The 22,599-nt window shown below is 40.9% G+C and overlaps 1 protein-coding gene across 1 annotated transcript in view; it reads right to left on the bottom strand.

The window, feature by feature from the left end:
• Toy (paired box 6 protein twin of eyeless) overlaps positions 1-22,599 on the bottom strand; it is an 87,666-nt gene that overhangs the window by 16,961 nt on the left and 48,106 nt on the right. The window contains exons 4-8 of the mRNA XM_078196031.1: positions 20,853-21,105; positions 20,591-20,771; positions 10,564-10,840; positions 4,214-4,378; positions 2,840-2,922 (exon numbers count right to left, since the gene is read on the bottom strand). Coding sequence (XP_078052157.1) covers positions 2,840-2,922; positions 4,214-4,378; positions 10,564-10,840; positions 20,591-20,771; positions 20,853-21,105 — 959 coding nt within the window. The remainder of the gene's footprint in view (positions 1-2,839; positions 2,923-4,213; positions 4,379-10,563; positions 10,841-20,590; positions 20,772-20,852; positions 21,106-22,599) is intronic.

The raw sequence follows: 22,599 nt of genomic DNA, 5'->3' as shown, positions 1-22,599 counted from the left end.
TTGCGCGGCGTGGCGAAACTCGTGCGAGAGTATTCAAGGTATAGGTGGAAAAGCGAGGAACAACCAATCAGAGGGCAACCTCCCTGGGGACGCGACGTTGCCATGGTTGCATTCGAACCCTCTTAGGCCGTCTGCTGGATCCCTCACGGCTCGGTCGGGATATGTCGGTTCTGTGGCGTTTCGTAGCGTGCCGCGGTGGTGAAGTCCGCGCCATGCCACGCCATGCCACGCCACGCCACGCCACGCCACGCCATGTCCTGCCACGCCGCGCTTCGCTTCGCTTCGTTTCGCATTCGCCCATTGCTCCTGCGTATGTCTTGTTCGCTCCCGTTTCTCCTTGGCTCGCCGTATCCCCTGTATTCGTTGATCGGACGGCGAGCAGGTCCGCCGGTGGAATCATTCCTCTTACCCCTTTCACGCTTTTTTTCTCTTTCCATTCGGTTCCTTCTTCCTCCCCTCCGTCTCTTTTCCCTCCTCTTGCGCGAGCTTTCTCTTGTTTCCTCTCTCTCTCTCTCTCTTTCTTCTCCTCTTTTCCTCTCTGACTCTCTTCCTCCTTTCGTCTACTCCGCTCTCCTTGTTTCCCTCCTCGCCGGCTCTCTGTTTCTCTTGCGCGTACTTCGGCGTCTCTCTTCTTGCTTCGTCTCTCGCGCCGGCACTCCCGGTTTCCTGCACTTAGCAAGATCAATACCAGCCAACGAGGCTTGAAAACATGCGTCAACATGGTCTTGCACTGTTTGTATGTCCACATAACGCTCACCGCCCGGTTACTACCACCGACGCGAAAGCCCGCCGGCCACTTCACCACCCCCTATCCTCGAACCAGGTGAGGGAGGCCGGTCGGATAGCAAGAGGGTCCAACAGGGTGAGCCAGCGGCACCGCGCGGCCAAACATTGTTCGATAAGGCTGCGCACATATTAGCTCATATAACCGTACGTCACCCCCGCGACTCGAGCAATCATGTTATATTAATTAATTGCGATACGCCGAACGCAAGTCGCTTCGACGTTACGCTAGATACGGGGTCACGGGTTGAGGACGAGCCGCGACCATCATCCGAAGAAATGGCGGCCGCCGGCGTTTCTTCTTTTTCCGTTTCGCTGCTCCCGCGTTTCGACGACGAGCAATGCCGGGGAGAGCACGAAATAAAACGAAACGTACCTATTTCGAGATCCGAAGCAATCTCGTTTTTCAAATAAGCACACCTTGATGAGGTAGTCTAGGATTATAATTATAAAGCTACGTACGAGCGAGACGAATTAAGTGATAGCCGATTAACTATCTTTTTAGAATTTCAGCTGTTGTGCTTATGATCTTAGGATAATGAACGTATTGTATCTTAACGAATAACAAATTAAAAGAAGTCAATTTTACGAGCCTAAGAGTCCGAGATTAACAACTGATATGTTAACGAAAAGATTTCACTCTGAAGAGATTGAAAGAATATATAGTAGGAAAGAATCCGATAAAACTAATTAATCTCGAAAAGTTAAGAAGAGGAACAGAATAAAGTGAGCACAAACTTTGGAAACAAACCGAAACTAAATCATCTTATCGAATATTGACCCTAAAAAGTTGTACACGTGTATAAGTTTCTTACTAAATTCTATGGCACTTTTGCGAGCATTCCTGAATGTTTAGATAACTAAATACATGTATAACAAACGTTTCAGATTTTTTACCTCTTTAAAATTGCACAACAAAGTTTAAAAGCGGTATATATGTTGCGAAACATCTTACTTTTGATTACTTCATTTATTTAACACGATATTTATGTTTTTAAAGTAAAAAACGATGAAAAATATAATATTATAAAGTCTCTCTAGAATGTTGTTCAGTGAGTGATTAATTGAATATTCTGTGTGTAGTCCGTTGAATAGATTGTATATTATATAGATTTAGAAATTATAGTTTTTTGAATTTGTCACGCTTGTCTGCAGCTATACAATAAGAATAGAACTGCGTCATTATTTTTATAAGCAATTGTACGTACCAGATCTAGAGCATCGTAATGATCAAATACCACGATTTACGTAAACGGTACAGATTTCACGAATATTATTTGAATGTTGATTCCCGCAACATTACGATCGTCGGTAAAACCAACTTTTTATAAATATTGTATCGACGGTTATAGTCGTATCAATTTATCATTAGCATTTCAGTTTCAATAATTCATGAGACCGTCGAAGAAGTTGGACCGCCGAACGGATGAAAAACGAACCATTAACAGCAGTTAACGTCAACCGGAGGCCGTCTTTGTAAAGGACGGTGTAATAAAGAAAAAATCTGACCGTTCCTTTTCTCCCTGTATCGCATCCTTGAAGAGCGTAGTCCGTCTTAATCAACCCAAGATGCATCAAGACCTCGCCACGGAAATTAAGTCGCGCAAAGAAGCAGCGAGCAAAGAGAGACCACGAAGATAAAATCCCGAGGTAACTCGCGGATTCGTCGGTGGTGTTTAATATCCCGGGTGCAGCATGGTCGCGCGTTTAGGGCGCTTAATGAAAGGGCGTCGGCGTCGTCGTCGTCGCGCGAGCTCGCCTCGCCTCGTCGGCCCTCCTCGAGATAAAGAAGAGGCAGCGGAGAAGACGTCGTCGAGAATGGAGAAAGACCATCGCGGAGAGAGGGAGGTGGTCTCCGGCACCGTGGAAGGAAAGGGAGGAGATGAAGCGAAAGAAAAGAAATAGGAGGAAAAAAGGATGGGTAGAAGAAAGGGGGAAAAAGAGAAACCGGCGGCCAAGCGCGGGGATGTCGGAGGGTGGCCCGTGGGAGAAAAAGGGGTGGGTGGAGCGAACGAGAAAGAGAAAGCACACGCCGCATTCGCACATTCACACTCACCTGGATACGTGCCTCAGGCAATCCAATCTTCTCGGCGAGACGCTCCCGTGCAAACACGTCCGGGTAATGTGTCCGCTCGAATTCTAAAACGAAACCAGTTTGCAACAAGTGCTCGTTATTAAACGTGCCTCCTTCCGTGGATCTGTTCGCGACACACGATCTCGCTCTTTCCACCGATCTCTCCCGTGTCCCGAGCACCTACACGCGCGCGTGTCCCGTGTGTATACAGATTATTAATCGCGCATAATTTTGAATCACCACGAGACAAGATTAAAAGGATAATTATCGACGATACTCGGGAACCCGGGACCGACTTGAATGACTCTGCGGATCCAATTATAGCTGTTATAAAGAGCGCTCGCGTGCGCTCGCGTTTCCCAATACTTGAGAAAACTCGATATCCGTGGAAAGCAGTAATTTACTTGTACGAGTACGCGCCAGATCGACCGATATTTATGCCGTTACTATTACCACCCCGACGGAACGGAATCCATTTTACTTCGGGGATGAAAGTTTATTGCGTCAAGATGCATCTCTAGCATCTGCGCGCGCGCGGTGATTCGAACATTTGCATAGACGTGCTCGGTACCGATCGCTGATACGAACAAGCACTGATAGAATATGGAGAGAGACGTGGATAATTATTTCACTTAATGTTACCGAACATTTCAAAATTATTAGGTTCTTTGGGAAATAATTTCATTTTGTATGGGTGTCGAAACAGCACTTGATTCAATATTTTGATATTCAAATACTGGGATTTGTACGAGTATGAAGTATCACAGCTACCAGAAAAATGTCAGAAAGTTAAGTAATATTTACTCTAAAAGTTAAAAAAAATCGTCTTTTATTTTCTTGAGAAAGGACGGAATTATTTTTCGGAAATAATATTCAAAAAGTATTCAAAAGTATTGCTGTACTTTCTATTATTAGTTTTCATAGATTGTATCTCTTTGTACACCATCGCAATATCATGCTGGTGTATTTAATTCTTAAATATCGAAACAATTAATTGAATTATTTAACCCATTGCATTACGATTTCTTTCACAGCTACATTGGTTAACACTTGTTCGTCTTTAATAATTTCCATAGCACAATAGAACATCATTGTGTCTTGTAAGTATGGCTTCTATTTACTTTTATTCTCTAGATTTTGATACCAAAAGTATCAATTTTATTAAATTATATTATATTCTGGTTGTTTGAATATGAGATCTTCGCCACGACTCTTTGTGATAAGGCATGGGGTTAAAGAACGCATAATCTACTCACATAACTTTACACGATTTCAAATGAAACGAATCAATCGTTGAACCCAAGGAAATACAGGTGGGCAATGTAATGTCGTTATGTAATTAATGTAATTTCTAACCTTTCTCGAGACTGTCGATTTGTTCGTTCGAAAAGGACGTCCGGTTACGCTGCAACTTCCGCTTTAACCTCAGTCGTACCTGCGAGTCTTCGTCACCAGACGAATTGTGTTCTGAATTGCCGTCTGACGTCGTTTCTTGCTGATGGGATAATAACGAACCGGCATCTGAAAACAAATTTAAGTAACCCGGTATTATCATTCTGTTCCAGTTCTCTAATATTTCTGTGAATTAAACTACTTTGCTTCACTATGACAGAGAAAAATTGCTGGTCTTTGAACTTCTGAAATTTGCAGTAAAATAGTTATGAAAATATTTTGTGTGCTCAGAACGCGAAGTCAGACTCCTTGACGTTCCGACTGTCGCATCTGTCACAGAATAAGTGACACAATTTTCTCGTCATACTCGAAATAAATCCTCATTGCACTCTATTAATTAAACTGAAATTTGGATACAGTGTACGCGAGGATCGCAGAATTAACTGTTGTAATGGATCTTGTCGGAATTATTTTTATGTTACGAAATACATTTATATGATTCCGCAGTGCTTTTACGAGCTCTAGTAAACCACGTGTTAAAATGGATAGAGACAGAACACTGTACGGTTAATTTACACGAAGTTAAATTGGAAGGAAAAAATCGAAAACTATTTTGCCTGGTTTGGTAGTTTTAGGCTTGTATGGCTCGGGTTTATTTCGAACCTGGGTACATAAATACTGTTATTCGATTATGTAGTTTTGAACAACTGATTGAAATTTTCACATCTCTTATTACTACGTTGCTTGTCACGTTAGCCACACATGGATAATGCTAATTTATAAGTAGCTTTCGAACGTCATTTTTATTGCAATATATCGGATTAAATTGAATTTTCTTAGAATGTTTAAAATGTAAAACAGTTAAATTACCATCCGCTATGATTAATTCTCACACTCTGGGGTTGATTTTCGGCACTCAACGTATTAAGGCCTACAGGAGGACTATCGTGTCTAGAAAGAATACGGCAACAAATATATCGGAAAAAGTTGATAAATAAAATAATAAAAGCTCCTACGCATATTCCGATTAAAATGATTCGCTTTTTGAGAGTTAACAAATTGCGCAAGAACAATTCACAGCAGAAATCGTGTCCGCTCAATTCCCAGCAGGAAATACAGGTCGTCCGGAACGATTCCTTCGCCAATCCTAAAAATCCGCCAAAAAGTCGCGAACATAGAGAAAATTTCGGGCGGTTTTCTCTAGTATTCGATCTTTCCACCCGTCGGGTCCAGAAGAGCGATTCAATTAGGGGTCGTATCGTCCGTGGTATCGTTCCAGTGATTCTGCAATGAGCGACGCGTACTAGCGTCCTTAGGATTCCTCGACACTGAGAAGTTCGTAGTAGCCTGGCCTAGGTTCGCATAGTCTTCACGATTCGTGTTGGTGCGTGGGTACAGCGGGAGAGAGATGGAGAGAATAGAACGGAGATATGGAAAAAAGAGAGACAGAGAAAGAGAGAGAGAGAGAGGGAGAGAGAGAGAGAGAGAGCTGAGGGAGTGAGAGAGAAAGAGAGAGTCGCGGTGGCCGTCGTCAGTTCCCGGTGAGCCGCGATTACTTTCCGCCTCCGCGCACCGAACCCTCGCCTCTTTCCATCCCTCCCGATACCTTCCTGCCATTTCCCTTTCCCTCTGTCCGTGTCCGTCCCTCCGTACTCTACGCGTACCTATATATTCGCCCTTACGGTATATATGTATTTTCTATGTGTACCTATATATCGTCCGCTCGTCAGCTGCTCGCTTTCTCGTTCGCTCATCTCTCGCGCATCCCACACCCTCCTCCTCAACCCTACGAAATCTCTCGCTCTCCCTCTCCCTTCTCTCTTTCCCCTTTCTCTCTCCCTCTCTCTCTCTCTCTCTATCTCTCTCTCTCTCTCGCTCACTCACTCCACCCTCGGTGCCCTTCTGCGGATTCGAAATACCGCCACCCTCAAACATACACTACTCGCCGGCACCGTTTCGTCCCTCACGGGCGAAACCATCCCCGGAATATCTCCTCCACCTCTCCCCTTCCTCCTCCGCTGCTACCTCCTCCTCTACCCTCTTTTCTCTCCTCGCGAACACCCCCAACTGTCGCGTAACGACCGACGATTTCGGGCTAGTCCGCTCCAGGCCCACCGATCGTTGGCTTTAATTTTCTAGGTGACGACGCATCGCCGCGCAGCCAAGAAATGCTATCTGTACGCCTCGACGGCGTCGTTTCCGACGACAAACCGACCCAAACAGTTTTCGAAAACCGACGCCAGCTGTTTGTCGACGCTTTTCCCCGCAGCGGAGAGCGAGAGCCTTCCCCAAATTCGTTTTTAACACGTCCGTCGCCACGCTCGAATTCAATGTACCCACGCTGTGGACGACGACCTTTTTGCGATATTTCGCACTTTACGCTCTATCTACCGACAGTTTTCTTATTCTGTTCCTGACAAGAAGTATTCGAACCTTTTTTAAAACGCGATAGCTTTTACTAATATCGGACTAAACTATTTGTATCTTGTTTTAACTGTCGAAGGGTCTCGATTTCCTTGCCTCCGGATTAGAAACGTATAGAAAGAGAAATGTTTTATGCTTAAATTGATGATCTATATTTTTTTCGATTTTGTTTACCTTTTGACGTATAAGAGTCAGGGAGAGGTATCGATTAATATTTTACACTTTTCTTTTGCTATATGCTTTTAACCCGGTTGCACGGGAATAGAGACAGGCGCGGAAATTGGGGCATCTACCCTGGTTAAATGTTAGAGGGACTCTACAGTGATTAAAATATATTTCTTTAATTTTGCTATTACTTGGAGCGATACAAAATATAGAGAACTCTCGTTGTTTCAATTTTTCATCGGAACATAGAACAAAAATTTGTTAAATGCGTTTCGTAGGTCTCGGTAATTTATTCATTTCATTTAGTTTTTCATTTTAATGTCAGTCAATTCATAACACATAGTCTTAGAAAAACGTTCCAATTATTAATGTACTATGCATTTTCTTTAATTTTACTATGTACTATGAACTTTCTTCATTTTTCAAATTGGTGGACATTGTTACGAGTTACAAACGATTAAAGATTACAAAGATCGCAATTCTGTATGGATATCAATCATTAACGGGAGATTATTACATTTCTAAGTGGTTGCAGCTTAACTATGTGATAAAATGCGTTGTTTTCAATTTTCATTCCAAACTGAGATAAAAAAGTTAAACACCGAGAGCTTTTTGTCTAGTCTCTGTCAGTTCAAGTTACAGCAAAATTAAAAATGCATTTTAGTTACTGCAGAATAAAACTAGTCCTTTGCAGATTTAACAGAATTGGAATCATTTAGAGCAGTTTTGAAAAAGTTATTACATTTTAAAAGGTGTATGAAAATTTTCTGTCAGGGATTGTATTGTAGTTGCTTTAATCCGTTGCACTCGAACAGCGACTCTGCGGCGCCATTGAGATTGTTGTAAAACGATCTAAAATTATTTGTATAGATATTGTTAAAGTTTAAATTTTTAAAAATTGTTAAAAGTGTAACAGTTACATGAGTCACGAGACTCAATTTCATATACATAGAATGAAAAAGGGTTAATAATCGAAAATCAATAGTTAGGGGTTTCTTAAAAAATTGTTCTAAAACTACAATAATCTCATACATAATCCATCAAATTATTTAGATTAATGCAATGGAACATGTTCTTTCGAAATAATTATTTCAAGATACTTGCTGCATCACTAATTGGAGACAGATTTGAAAATTAAATTTAATAATAATGCATTAAATCTTTCCAAGTATATTTGTTTCCGCAAAACGTAAGAATATTGAAATAGTTGATGATTTTCCTATTTTCCTATTTTAATTTGGTTAAATAAAATACTTCCATTTTATGAAATTTTGTGAATTTCATAAATTTTACATATTACATGCGCAGTCAATTATCATTGAGATGTTCAGTTGATTTCAAGATGACAGCTTTATTTTATTATAAATACACCGCTGCTTAAAAATTTAGACTCATGCCCAGCAGTCATATGTTATGTAGAGAAATAAAACGAGAGATAATATAGTCAGCTTTTCCTTGTATTCCGTTGATTTATTCGAGATTTCTATATTATTAAATTGCTCATGTCCTTCACGAACAAATTGGACTGTTTTAATTTATTTCTAGCTAATCTAACGATTTTTCATTCGAATACAAAATTCCTTGTGTTAAATAATTATATCTCCGAGACAAAATCTCCGCGAATTACTCCGACGAAAGAAACGTTAATTATAAACAAGTAGTATATAAAATTATCCAAATTATCGATACAATGCATTTGTATTCAATTTTCGTTTGTTGCAACTGTTTCGTACATTTACAAAATATCTCCGTACATTCAGTCCAATTTCCTGACTTCCATCAAACGGATGTATCGTTCCATCAAATAAACATTAATCACACTATTCACAGTCGTATCAATTGTCAACAGAATATTTTCCGGTAGCTACCCACATCTCCAGAAAAAGAAACATTTTCGTGGAACGTGTCGACAAATCGCAGTTTATCATCCGTAAGCTCCATTAACAGAACTGTTGCCTTTCGTAGCACGTACTTTAGGGGCCCCATTCGCTTTCACGCGTTCGAGGAGCTATACAATCAGACAAACGCTATAGAGGAATCCGGTCTCAATAGTTGATCCACTTCTTCTCGTACAGCGGCGGCAGCGGCGACGGTACAATGCTCGAAAGAAGGTAGAAGTCAAGGGAGCACCCTCGAGGTATTATAATCTGTCAGTACGCGCGTCATTCTCGCAGCGTTCTTACACGAGCCTTCAGCGAACCACCGCATTGTGACGGCTTAATTCTACCACGGTGTGCAACCATTCGACCCAGCCAGTTTATAGCCGAAGAAAGGAATACCTGGAGGACGTGGTTCGAAACGTCTCTTCTAATAGGATCACGTTAACTGGTCGGGCTGCGGTCCAGATCCCGCCTCGAAATTGCTACGCGGATGACAATTCCGTACGTGACCGCGGTCGATAAGCAGATTACGAAAATTATGGCAGATGGACGGAGTGAGGTTATTTTCGTGAATGGGAACTTCTGAATCGATAGGATTTTCATCACGAGAAGATACTAGATTGTCGGGGGGACATTGTAAAACGTTACCATAGACGCAGTCTCGAGAGTTAACGCGATCGGTGGTACGAATCGAGGGTTGAAAACGGTTATGGTCTCGGTTTCGGTTCGGGGAAACAATTACGGAGTGCCGGTCATATCTGGACTCCCGGTTTTATGCATTTGTGGAGAAATTGAGCTCGGTAAATTTCAAACAATAGGAAGATTAAAAGAATTAAGGGATGCCGAAATTTTATTCCGAATCTGTCAAAATTGTCGAACGAAGAAAGAACTCTGTATTTCTTGCAATAAATGCGGACAATCTCGATTTTGCATAAAGATACGCAGTTTTAACACATATTCGTTCGATAATTTTTTGCACCTCCATTTACAAAATGCCGGCATTTGTTGACACTATCTTTGGTTAAAATTATTTCTGTTCGCTAAAAATTAGAATTTAATTTAATAAGAATAAAAAGTGCAAGAATCGATTAATTTCTGTAATATACAAATGATGAATTTTAATCGTTTGGCTATTGACGATTGTTTGCCAAATGGCGAATTTTCGTTATATGCGTAAATATGTGTTCCATTTGATTAATTCCATTCTAGAGACTAGGGAAGATTATTGTTTATAGACCCCAGATTTTATAAAAAATAAAAATTGCGCGGATCAATTGTGAAAGTACACTTTTGCCATAGATTCACAAAATAATCTAATCATACTACCGATATATTTTCTTAATCTGTGTACGAGTGGGATTTATTTTCATGTTACATTGTAATAACTATCAAAAAATGGGTAGAGTAAGCAGAAAAAAAGAATTAAAATTATTATTATTGGAGGCAGAAAATTTCCCGCCGATTATTCAAGTCAATGAATAAGTTAATACTCGTTTTATAAAACGCGTAAAAAAAAAATTACAATAACCGAGTGTGCGACAGTCGCGAATAATTTTCGAAAAAGGCTTTGAAAATCTGTTGCAGTGTACTAACTTATATAACTTTCACCATTCGATATTATTATACATTTTATTGTAAAATAAATAGAACATTAAATCAAAGAGCTCTCAATTCCAAAGCAGCTAGATATAAATGTACACTAAATGCAAATACAAAAGTACGCTGAATACAAATGTATATTGTAGAGAGAATAATTTCTACAGCCTGTAAGCAAGAAGTGTAGCATGAAAACGATAAAGATATCGTGCGATTAGAATATTTATAATTTATAGGAGTGAAACTCACCGCTCCGTTTTAGCAACGAGTCGTCGCGTCCATGAAGTTGGCTGCCGGGTAGCAGCGACTGGCCAGAACCAGGGGTTGCTGCTGTCGGAATTCCAGTGGCCAAAGGATGATGAGAGGGCGTAGCGGAATACCACGCCGGTGGCCAACCTGCAGCCTGGCCATTGAACATCCGAAGCTTATCGTAGACACTCTCGGCACCCTGATGTGCCTGCACCGCTGCCGCCTGTTGCTCTTTCTGCGAGGCCAGGTTCCTCAGCACCCTGTTGATGGACGATACCTGTGGACAGGGGAACGACGAGTATGATGAATGAATGTTAAATAGACTGCATTATTACAGTGTCGGGGAACTTTTACGCTTCCGACGGTAACGTGTATCGCAGCAATCATCAATCATTAGCGGACCATCGACACAGATTTTAAGAGTCCGTCTGCTACCCGGAAGCATCGAGGAACCGGCGAAAGAAATATTACTGCGGTATGGAAACGCATGACACGGCTGTCCATGCAATGAAATTTCACATTCGAGATTCAATCGCGCGTTCTAAACACCAATTACAGCTGGCATAACAGGAGAAGTCAAGCTCTCTCTCTCTCTCTCTCAGCTAATTCATTAAGGTCGAAGGAAATATGTTTGCACGCAGCGGCAATTATATCGATAGCCGATCGGTCGATCGATTCCCGCGAATTCCAAACATCGTTCGCGCTTAATTAAGACCAGGAGAACGATGTAAAACGATCAATCGTGATCACAGCGCGTCGATTCTTTGAAAAGTTCCGCGAGTTCTTTGGCCACCGGCTGACAATCGTTTCTATCGTTACATCGGTTTGTCTCTGGCTCGCCAGCTCCGACCACCACCGAGAGCTACTTCCTTTCTTTCTCTTCCGACGTTCGCGTTCGCCGGGAGAAACACAGAGAAAGAGAGGAGAGAGAGAGAGAGAGGGAGAGAGAGCCAGAGACAGAGAGGGAGAGGGTACCAGATGAAAGGACACCGCCATCCAATTATTATTACATAAAACGGTTTCCATGGCTCTTCGCTCCCCTAACCAACGGCAGCACGGTCTTCTTCACCTTGTACCGCGACCGAACCACTGGCTAACTCTAAAGTTATAACGAGCCACGGGGGCGAGCCTTGTGCTCTCGAGTCGCGCACATAATAGTCTCGGTGTTCTACGTGGCCTCCGCCCCTCGTACAGCCCTCTAACATCGACGTAGACGGTGCGCCAAGTCGAACATAGCTGAACCGCGCGCGCTCCCATGGAGGCAAACCAGCAAGCGGATGGAGGATATCGAGCGGAGCTTCTTAATTACGGGTTCCGTTGAAAGGTTCGACGAGAGAGCGAAAGACAGAGGGCAAGAGCAAGTGCAAGTGCAAGCGCAATAGCAAAACCGGAGAAAAAGAGAAAGGGAGAAAGGGAGAAAGAGAGAAAGAGGCACACACAAGTGCAAAGCCGATCCTTCTCGCGTGGCTCGACTTAAGACCGATGAAATAATGGCTGTACCCTGTCGGGTGCCAACGACGTTGTTGGTTCGAGTGGCTGCGTGCGCCGTGGCGGGTCAAGAACGCTCGAGAGGAGTCCGCGTTATTACGCCGAATGAAAGCCGATAAATTCAATCGCGCTCTCTGTTTTCGCCTGTCCTCGATGGGGATATCCGAATGCTCGAGAGGCTCGAGTAACGATTTATAATAAGCGAAACACCGCTTTGCACGATCAGTGGCAACAGAATCGTTGCGCAACACGAGGAACAAACGGCGGGGGGGGGGGGGGGGTGCCGGGGAGAACGGGGGACACGAGGGTGGGGCAGGGTTATCAGCGACACGAGGATAATCAGTCGGAATCGAAGGGGAACAAATCTCGAATTTTCCGTTCGATCGAAGCCGGATTCTCGGGAACGGTGCAGCCAGTTTCTTAGGAAATTGCCGTGGCAGTTACGCGGAACAGTTCCAAACAAATGCAATCCCGCGACGCTGCGTAATACCTTAACTGGAATCAATTCGAAGAGAATGGTCGAGCGAAGGGGCGCGCGGCGACGGTTGTCCAAGTGGACGGGGGTGGCCGGGGGGTGTGGGAGGGGATAGCACGGAAAGTTCAGTATCGCGAAATTCGTCTCAATCCTGCGAAATAATGGCGACGGGAGACCGGAAAGGACGTTTCCAGACTAACTGCGGCACAGGCTAGCCAGCCTCGAGCCAGCCTAGCCTGCTTTCCATCATCAAACCAAGCAACCTGGCTGTTCTACGCTCCGCTCCACTCGGCTCTCGCCGCACAACAGCCGCAGCACCGATGCAGACCATTACACGCGCGACCGGACACGAATAATTGTGCAACACGCTTAACTGATCCCATTCACCCTGATTCTACCCGCTCCCATCCGCTCGTCGGCGACTAACCCCGTCGCACCCCATTGCCGCACGATATGTACCCACCGCAACAGCCCGACACGCTACCCACCGCCATCATCGTCATTGCTATCATTACCGTTAACGTCGTTGCCATCCCGGAGACAATCGTCGTCATCGCCGGACCGATCGAAGATACCGGGGCACTGCGATCGATCCGCGAACACCGCCGCCGCCGCCACTGCATGGGAACAGGCACGAGAAACACGAGGAACACCCCGAGTCCGTTGGAAATTAACCCCGGAAAAGACCGAGGGTGGAGACGATGCTTAATTTTTATCCATGCCAAACTATCCTCGAAGCGCTTACAGCTAATCTTCCAGAAAACCATCTCCAACGGAATTTCACTTTTACTTATTTACTCAATTTTTACCGTAAGTTATCAAATAAAAAAAGATGGAAGATACAAAAGTTTTATGATGAATCAATACAAGGTTAAATGAAAAATAGAACAATATTTTGTTAGGTGATATGCCTTAAATTCTGCTTGGAACAGTACAGTGGATGGTTGGAAAAATTGATGCATTAAAAATAACACGATTGAACCCGGTGTGGTGTCCATAAGTAGTTCTAGGTTTCCGATAACACGATAAACATTATTGTTCGACGAAGTCGCGTATGTTTTACGGTAATCGTTCCTATAAATATTTTTACGGAAGCAACTTAATTATTTAGTAAGTTATCAGTTTAGTAAATCAGCAGAAGGTAAAGATTTACTAGAATTCTATCATGAGAAAAGAATGCTTCTCCTCTGTTCTGCTAATGACATGTAATTAAAATTAGATACAGTAACTTGCGATTTGTTCGATGGACCCAATTAACTTATCATACTTCTTACTAAGGAAAATACAATCGTCAACTTGTCGTTTATTTGATGATTTTAAATGAGAAATGTTTGTTAATTGATAACGACATTTAATATATAATAGTTGGAAAAGAATGAAAAAAAGGAAAAAGCTATAATAAAAGATATATGCTATAGTAACGTTTAATTGTAATTGATTGCAATTGATTCAATTTGTAAATAGTTCGTGGTTTTTGCCTGGCTGGTATTAAGCTATCATTTTCAGAAAGTATTTCTGATACGTAAATATTAATAAACTAAATCACTAAAATTATTAACGTTTTGATGTAGAATCGCTACAAGCACATGCATATTGTAGCAAGAGTAATCTTTACGAATAGACAGATTTTATGCATTTGGGTAAAAATGTAGGTATATTAATTTCAACTTAATAAAATTATTAAGAGACGAAATCAATTTTAATTGGCTCTTATATATTTGCAATTGATGCATAACATTTATATTTTGGATAAAACTTGGCAATTTATTTATGAATTAAGCTAACATTTGATTTGAAAATTTACAAATATATTCTACTATTACATACAAAAACCACACAAATTGATCTATGATAAATGAAACAAAAATATATAATTTTAATTTTAATATATAATTTAATATATTGTTGATATTGTTTTCTAAGACATCTTGATAATCTTATTGTTTTATTTTCGAATCAGATGCGACATGAGTTATTAGATGATTATCATATTTTTTCTTAATGAATAGAAGTAATTATTCTGTAAATAAAATAACTGCTTTCTACTTCGATTTCGAGAATAGTTTCCTGGTTTTTATATATGGAAAATGTTTTAAAAAAAATGATAATTAATTTTATGCATGGAGAAGTAATAATACAGCCAATTTATTGTATAATAGACGATATCGAGTTTCTTAAATCGTAAATAATGAAGAAAAAATATATAACCTTATTATTACCATACATTATTATATTGATTTTCTGTTTCTTTATATCAAAATAAAAGTATTAGTCTAAATTTCTATGAATTTAAAAAACCAAAAATCGTTTCGCACATTTGTCCAATATTTGTAGATTTTATGTATAATAATAAGACTTACAATTTGATGCATTTATGACAATATATCAGTAAATAAAACACAGAAAAATGGAAAGATTAGACGACTTCGATCTATTCAAAACGAAAACGGATTATTATTTCCTTTTAGATTCCCGTAATTGACGTATATAATCTAAATTTTATAGAAAGATTCGAAGTCCCATTAAAACGCATATTCTTCACATTTTATTGAAAATGTTGACTTTAACTTTATAGCTGTGCCAAAATCTCTTATTATACAATGGATATTGGAAAAATGACTATCTTTATAAACTGCATGATAATCACTCCGAAATATAAAACAAACTGACATCACATTTATCTTTCTAATTATTATCACACCCTTGTTTGATGAACAATAATAAGCGAACAACATATCTCTATATACCAGGAAACATTTAATCGAAGAATAAACGAGAAAAGGAATCGCTCTACCATGCATAAAAAACCACATCTTTAGTTCCACAATAGTTTCTGGACACACGGCGATTTTTATAGATGTAACCGAATACAAACGACAGAAATAATCCGAAATCATGGAAAACATTTAGCGCGCCGCGGTGTTGCTGTGGATCCGAAATCCGACAGCTTTCCCGACAGAGAACAAAAGATCGGTAGCGGTCCGAAAGTTAGCGTCTCGATCAAAGAAGCTGCAAATAACCATCACCGGCGAAACAGCAACAGAAGCTGAAACAAATCGGTTGTAGCTCACCCTCGGTGGTTCTGTATAACCAGGAACGCAACAGATACGTCTAGCTCGAAACAGAGAACATTTTCATCGCGGGGCTCAAAAGACCGCAAAAACCGATCGACCGATCAAGACCGTCGGCGCTACAATCGAGCTCGGCCCGCGCCTCTCTCCGTGCCTCCCCCGTCTACATCCAATCCAGCAGACAACAGACAATCCTATCACGATCCTCTTTGCTGTTACCAGTCCCCGGAACGCGTACCACCGGGCCACGGTGATCATTATAACGATTTCGAGTTAAAAGCTGAAACGTTTCGATCGGCGTTTCTTTTCGAACGGCGAATGCTATCGATAGAGGGATGAAACTGTGTGCGTAGTACCGGCTGATTGATCACCCTCCCTACTTCTGTTCCGGACACCGTGAGAGAAAGGGAGAAGGGAGGGTGGAAGGGAGACGGAGAGAGAACCGGCAAAGCGAGTGGTTCCTCGACCAGTCGACGGATAACGACTCGTGCGCGTGCCATCCTCTTCGATATTTCTGACAGACACGATCGGAGAGGCTGATGCTGGCGGCACCAGAGACAGAGTGTTTTCGATAGAACCAAACCCGAAGACCTTTCGCTCGTGATACGGTCCGCTACGTTCAGTCTATCAGAACATTATCGGGTTGCTAAGAATTTTCTCCTGCTGGAACCGTCGTACTACTTCGGAAACAACTGCGACGGCTTCCTCGAGATTCCATTGATACAACTTAAGTGACATCGATTCCAGCAACTTTTGCAGTCTTGTCTCATCCAGTCCAAATTTATCTGATCAGTTTCGAATAAGTACCATACATTCCCCCGTTTTGCAATTCGGTTTCATGGAAAATAGAGATATACAGATGTAGTTTCTTTTCGTTTAAATATCAGTAAATATGCAAGAGCTACTGCGAGTTTGTGATTACCAGTAGCATTGTAAGCGGGCTTGTTTAGCTGAAAAACCTTTTATGTTTAAACAAAAATTTTAGAAAATAATGTACAATAGATTATATAATAATACTATTTTATTAATAGATTATATAATAATACTATTTTATTAATAGATTATATAATAATACTCTGTTATTTAAACTTACAAGTGAATCTCTATTATTTGTATCGAGTTCCAGCATTCTTTTGGTCATGCGAAAGCGTATTTAATTTTTGATCACTAATTATAGATATTTTGTTCGCATCTCTCGTGTATACGTATGTAGAATGAACTCATATTGATGTTCGGATATCTTTTAACACATTCGCAATCGGAAAATTTTGTCCGTTTCTAACACCGAGTAGCAGCGAAAATAATGAAATTCTGAAGCTGGTTTCCGCAAACTTGTATCGTTGAAGCAAGGATAGACATGATAAAATCTGTTTTCAGATATCAATGTTACAATTACGTGTTGTTTAAAATAATAAGATTTGTATAATTTGTATACTTTCTACATTTGCTTTAATAGAATTTAAAATGACGTGAATTCACGTCAGCGGTCGCGAATGTGTTAAGGCTGAATTACTTTTTTGAAATGAAAAAAAAGATGGCTTGAATTTTTAGAGATATTTACTGCGCAATGACCAAAGTACCATTTTTTAATTTTGCAATTATACAATACCTCGGAAAATATTTTAACAAAAACTTCGTATTAACAGATTCGCCGATTTTATCGAAATGTTCGAGATTAGTTAAAAAACAACAAATTTTGAGTTAGCATTCAGAGAAAGTTACGATCATAAAACTTCTGAAAATACTAAACTCAAAACCTAAAAGATTCTATGCGTTTTAAAATGATAAAAAAATGATTCGTTTTCATGTTTGCAATCTCTTTATAACTGGACTACTTTATTTTATGCATTTATGATACAAATAAGAGAGTGCAATTTATTTTGCTTTAAATATCGATATATTACAAAAGAAATTATTACAATTATTGATATGAAAGACTCTCCGTTTCGAGTCTTGTGCAAATAATAAGTTTTGCATAAATATCCGCATAGCCGGAAAATATAAAGGAAGAAACGCAATGCTAAGACGATTGCATATTTGACAGAAAATAATTAATTTAAAACTAGCTTGTGTTAATTTAGCCCTTAACTGGTATTGCCGGTCTGTGAGGCCACTGGTAACTGCTTATTTACCAGTAGTGATAACATAATTCTAAGAAAAATTGTAAAAAGGGGAACGTTTTTAATATACTTGCTTCTATTCAGTCGAATCGTCCAAGTTAAACTCCTTCAATACTGACGTGCAAAATAAGAACAACTTCATTTTTTTATGATCTCCATTTTTTATGTACCATTTCTATGCCAATAACAACGCAATAAACATTAGCAGTGTATAAGACAGCTAATAGTTTATAAAAGTCTGAATAGGGATGGTAGTTAATGGTTAGACGTGTTTGCCGTTTCCCACATTAAATACCATTCCACATTTCTATAAAATCTTTAATCAATGTTGATTCAATTTAAATATTATAACAACATCAGCAGTTTTGTTACCACAATTTAAGGATGTTAACTTGTAGTCAACGCAAGAAACATCTAAATCAATGTTGGTTTTATTTATTCGAGAAAAGCCGTTCTTAGGGGAGCTGCCTTTGCTGATTTAACTCACAAATGCATGAAATCCGCAGTCTAATAATTACTTAACCTCAACGTATCGTGACCGGGACTACAGAGAATCGTTAACCAATTTTTTCGCAACCGGGCCCGAACCGATTAAAAAAAAGTGGTTAATTTCCCGGCGATCGAACAGGCGGAACCGTCGAGGGGTCGAATATCGATGTAAGGGTGGAAAGGATGTTTGGAAGACGGACACCCCGGAGAGGATTCTTCGGGATCGCGGAGGGGGTCGACCAGCGGAGGGTGGACAATACGAGGTCCGCGTAATGGACCGATTACCCCTCCCAAGCGATCGCATTGACGAGACTTTGATTAGGGTCGAGTGGCCAGATCCGACGGGTAAGTACCGACCGGGTGCGCACCCTGATAAACCGCTGCCACATACAAAGCGGGTCCGCGTACCCGAGGCATCCCTGGACGTAGAGGACCCGCGCGCCTTAGTGGTTGCCGCGGTGCACTCTTGCGGAGTCATTGCGCTTTTCTTTGCCCGATTGAACCGCTGCGCCGAGCCGGCAGCGGGGTCATTTGCTAATTGCGCCAGGAATGACTGGAATGTTTCACGATATCGAGCTACGAGACCTTCCTATACGCTTGCAAGGGACTTCATTTCGAGATTGGTCAGTCACTCTCAGCTTTCGGAGAGAATCGGCCGATAACATCGAGGATGTTCCTTTGAACTCCTGAAGAAAGCTACTGCCCTAACAAGTACAGAGTGTCTCGCGGTAAATGCCGTTTGATGTAACTGCGGGGGACCGCTAGCGACGGGACAAAAGTATTACTACAATTTGTAGGTCTCGTATCATTTGCGCAACATGGAAGTCGAATACGGTAGTACTTCGATTACATGAATTTGGATGATCGCGTGTTTCGTGTGTACCATTCTTATATTGTACTATTGTGTGCATATGTAACTAGCCATAATTAATGCGATATTAACTATTTATTCTGCATAATAATAATATTTACTGTTTTATTATTTTCTATAAATTTAATTTCTATCATATATTTTATCTTTAAACGCTTGACAATTTTATACTTATTATCTTCAAAGATTGATGTTATTCTTTTTCTGTTCAATGTTTTGTTGCACGAGTGTTGTTATCCATATGCAAAGAAACTAATTTTTTTGCGAAGTATTTAACTAATTTCGCTGCCGTGAATAAGCAACTTGAACCGAATGCAAAATACTGTTCAGAAACATTTCTAATACCCTAACAATGGGAATAACAATGAATCTCGATCAACTGAATATAGGAACTGCTATTATCTGAACTAAAAGAAGAAATTGGTGGGGCTGCAAGCGAACTTCTATTGTCTGCACAGCTCGTTTATCTGGACTGTCTTGCTCACCGAACTGTTCACATAAACGAGGTTCAACAACGAACATGTTTGACCGAAGAATGATTAATACCTGAACCTCCCCCCATCAGTAAAACAATTTACTCAAATTTAAGTATTTTATTCATCCAAATTAAAATAGGAAAATTATATTCTACGGTACCAATTAATTTGTTAACATTCCAATTATTATTTTTAATGTGGCTATAATTTAATGATTTAAAACTCATATGTTGCTAAGAATGAAAGTTTATCTAATTTTCTTTCTCTAAACAATGTAAAATGATAAATTTCAATTCATTTCCGTGCAGAATTTCAAAACCGTACAGAAAGTTATGAATTGATACTTTTATAAACTAATGTAAAACAACTGCTTTTAGTATTCCGTAAATCTAATGTTAAACAATCTGCGAATTTGTTAAAATGATTAAGAATGAAAATAAATGTCTACGTAGTTCCTGCTTCTTACAATTAATGTAAACAATCTGTATTTTGCATGAAAATCCGAAGTCCAGTTATTATCCCATGGACTTGCATGACGACTTTATGTCGTTAGAAACTTTTACAGGAATCACAAAATTCAATCGCATACGTACGATATGCACTGCGTTCTATAAAAGAAAAATACTACAGGTTAAAATAACTATTTTGGATTTCGAGTTAAAACGACTTCGACTGCAAAGGGTTGATACTCGAACGACTCCGTTTTGACCCAGAATATAAATCTTGCTAGTAAATTAATTTAATTTTTCACACGTTCCGTCAAGCTCCATAGAAAAGCTCCATCAAGGAATCAGTTGAAAAATAATAATTAAATAAAAATCAGTTGAAAAATAATAATTAAATAAAAATCAGTTGAAAAATAATAATTAATACGATTACACGTGTTCCCAAGCGTACTTAATCGGTTACATTATTCTCAATGAAGCGGTTCGAGCGTTAAACGTGAAAGTATTAACCAACGAAGTTTGTTTTCTCCTCGAAAGGCACGTTCGATCGAGAAGAAAGTGAATGAGGGGAGCGAATGAAAGTAAACTTACGCTAGGTATGTTGTCGTTATTGCAAACGCCCTCCTGGAGCAGCCTGTCGCGGATCTCCCAAGCGAAGATCGAGGGGCACTCTCGCTTGTAGTCGGCGATTTTGTTAACCACCGGGGTGGTCGCCACGCGTGGCTTGCTGCCACCGATCGCACGTGGTTTGATCGAGCCTGTCTCGTAGTACCTGTGGAAATAGAGAACGGTTTCTGTATTGACAAGGAAGGCCGGGACACCGGGCTGCGTGCTACGATCTATTAGGTATGACCTGCCGAGGATCTTGGAGACGCATCCGTTGCTGACTTGCAGTATGCGCGAGATGTCGCAGGGCCTGGCGCCGCTGTGGGCCAACTCGACGATCTTCTGCCTTGTGGAGTCTGGCAATGGTCGACCATTAACGTAAACACCACCAAGCTGGTTGACCCCGCTGTGTCCTGCAGCCGAGCACCCAAATATTGAGTTCTGTCCGACCATAGAACCCCCGCCAATACCCGCACCACCCCCGTGCATCAAGTCCTCCTCTGTGAATCAAAACGCGCGGCAACGTGTATTCTGTCACTTGGTCAGGGTGTCTGGTTCGGCAAACAGCAGCTGAACGTGTCCGCGATAGATGTTCACCGGTGCAATTAGGCTAATAAGAACCGCCGTGCGTGCGTCGCGTCGCGGCGCGTCGCGGCGCGTCGCGTCGCGTCGGCTGCAATTGAACGCGCGCCGCGCCGCGCCGACACGGCGATCTTTACGCTTTCGCGTCGCTGCGAATCTTTCCGCAACAGCGGAAATTCCATTCGAGTTGAACGATACTAGTCCCTCGAGATCGACCCGCCATATTGTTTGTCTTTTCCTTCCGTCGTCTATCGAGTCCGCTTGCGGTTGCATCGGATCGTTCGAAGAAAGAAATTGTTCACATTTCATTGGATTTTAACAGGTTCTCTTGCATTCGACAACCCTTTGTAGCTCGAATATTGAAGAAAAATATATATACACGAATGGAAATATCGATGTTTAGATATTGATTAACAAGTCATCGACGAAATAAGTTGCTTTCGTCGCATCGTGGCCAAAAGTTAGATCGCAGTAAAGAACATGATAAGTTGATAAGTGACAACAAAATTACAACAGAGCTACAAAGAGTTCGGTTTTAAACTACCATAGAATTTTGAAATCGCTACACTTAGAGGAGAAAATATCGACTCAGTAAGCATTGAAATGTTTCATCGTAAAGAAAATGACCTCGCGCGACTTTCTCTAAAGCATCCGAATAACCGCCCTCCAATAAAACGAATGTTACAAGTGTTTCTTATATTTAATCCGCAGCATCAGTTAAGGACATCATGTGTTTTTAGTCGATTAATTTATTTTAGCATACAGTCGACTGCATCGTTGTACAACGCGCAAAGTGAAATTTAACTAACAAAAACCACTCCGCAATCCATAAATAATGAAACAGCCGCATATACGAAACGTTTGAGCGTTATTTATCTGAGTGAACGTTCGCGTATCTGCGCAGAACAAAATTAACGCAGTTCCACGTGTTTATCACAAACTAATAAATAAATATCTGCTTATGATGTAGAAACTCGTTTCACAGTTAATGGTTTGTTTCTTGATTAAATAGTTAGAGTAAACCGACGCGACACGATTTGCTCGTTATATATTTGCAATAATTCGTAAAAAAGCATATATGCGTGAATAAACAACCGTGCTGTTTAATATATTCGTTCCGCGACAGTAGTTATAGTGTCCGTGGCGCGGCGCGGCGCGTCGGTATTTAATGCACGCGCCGCGAGGGGATGGAGCTCGAGTGTCGCATTAATTCCTGTGTCCGCAAACACCAAAGAGTGCTCCAACAATATTTGCACTCGTTAATCGGGGGAAACACACGATGCCACGGTTAACTTGTTTTTCGCCGGGCAGGTTTGTAAAAATCGATAAGCTTTTGTTGAATTTAATGGGAAAAACGGCCGCAAATGATGGGACTGTTCCCGGACCCCAATTCGCCAATTTACCGAATGTGA

The sequence above is a fragment of the Augochlora pura genome, chromosome 2 (assembly GCF_028453695.1).
Source record: "Augochlora pura isolate Apur16 chromosome 2, APUR_v2.2.1, whole genome shotgun sequence".
In the NCBI taxonomy this organism is placed as follows: Eukaryota; Metazoa; Arthropoda; class Insecta; order Hymenoptera; family Halictidae; genus Augochlora; species Augochlora pura.
Note: the sequence above shows the minus strand (reverse complement) of the source record. Positions and strands in the feature narration are given on the sequence as shown.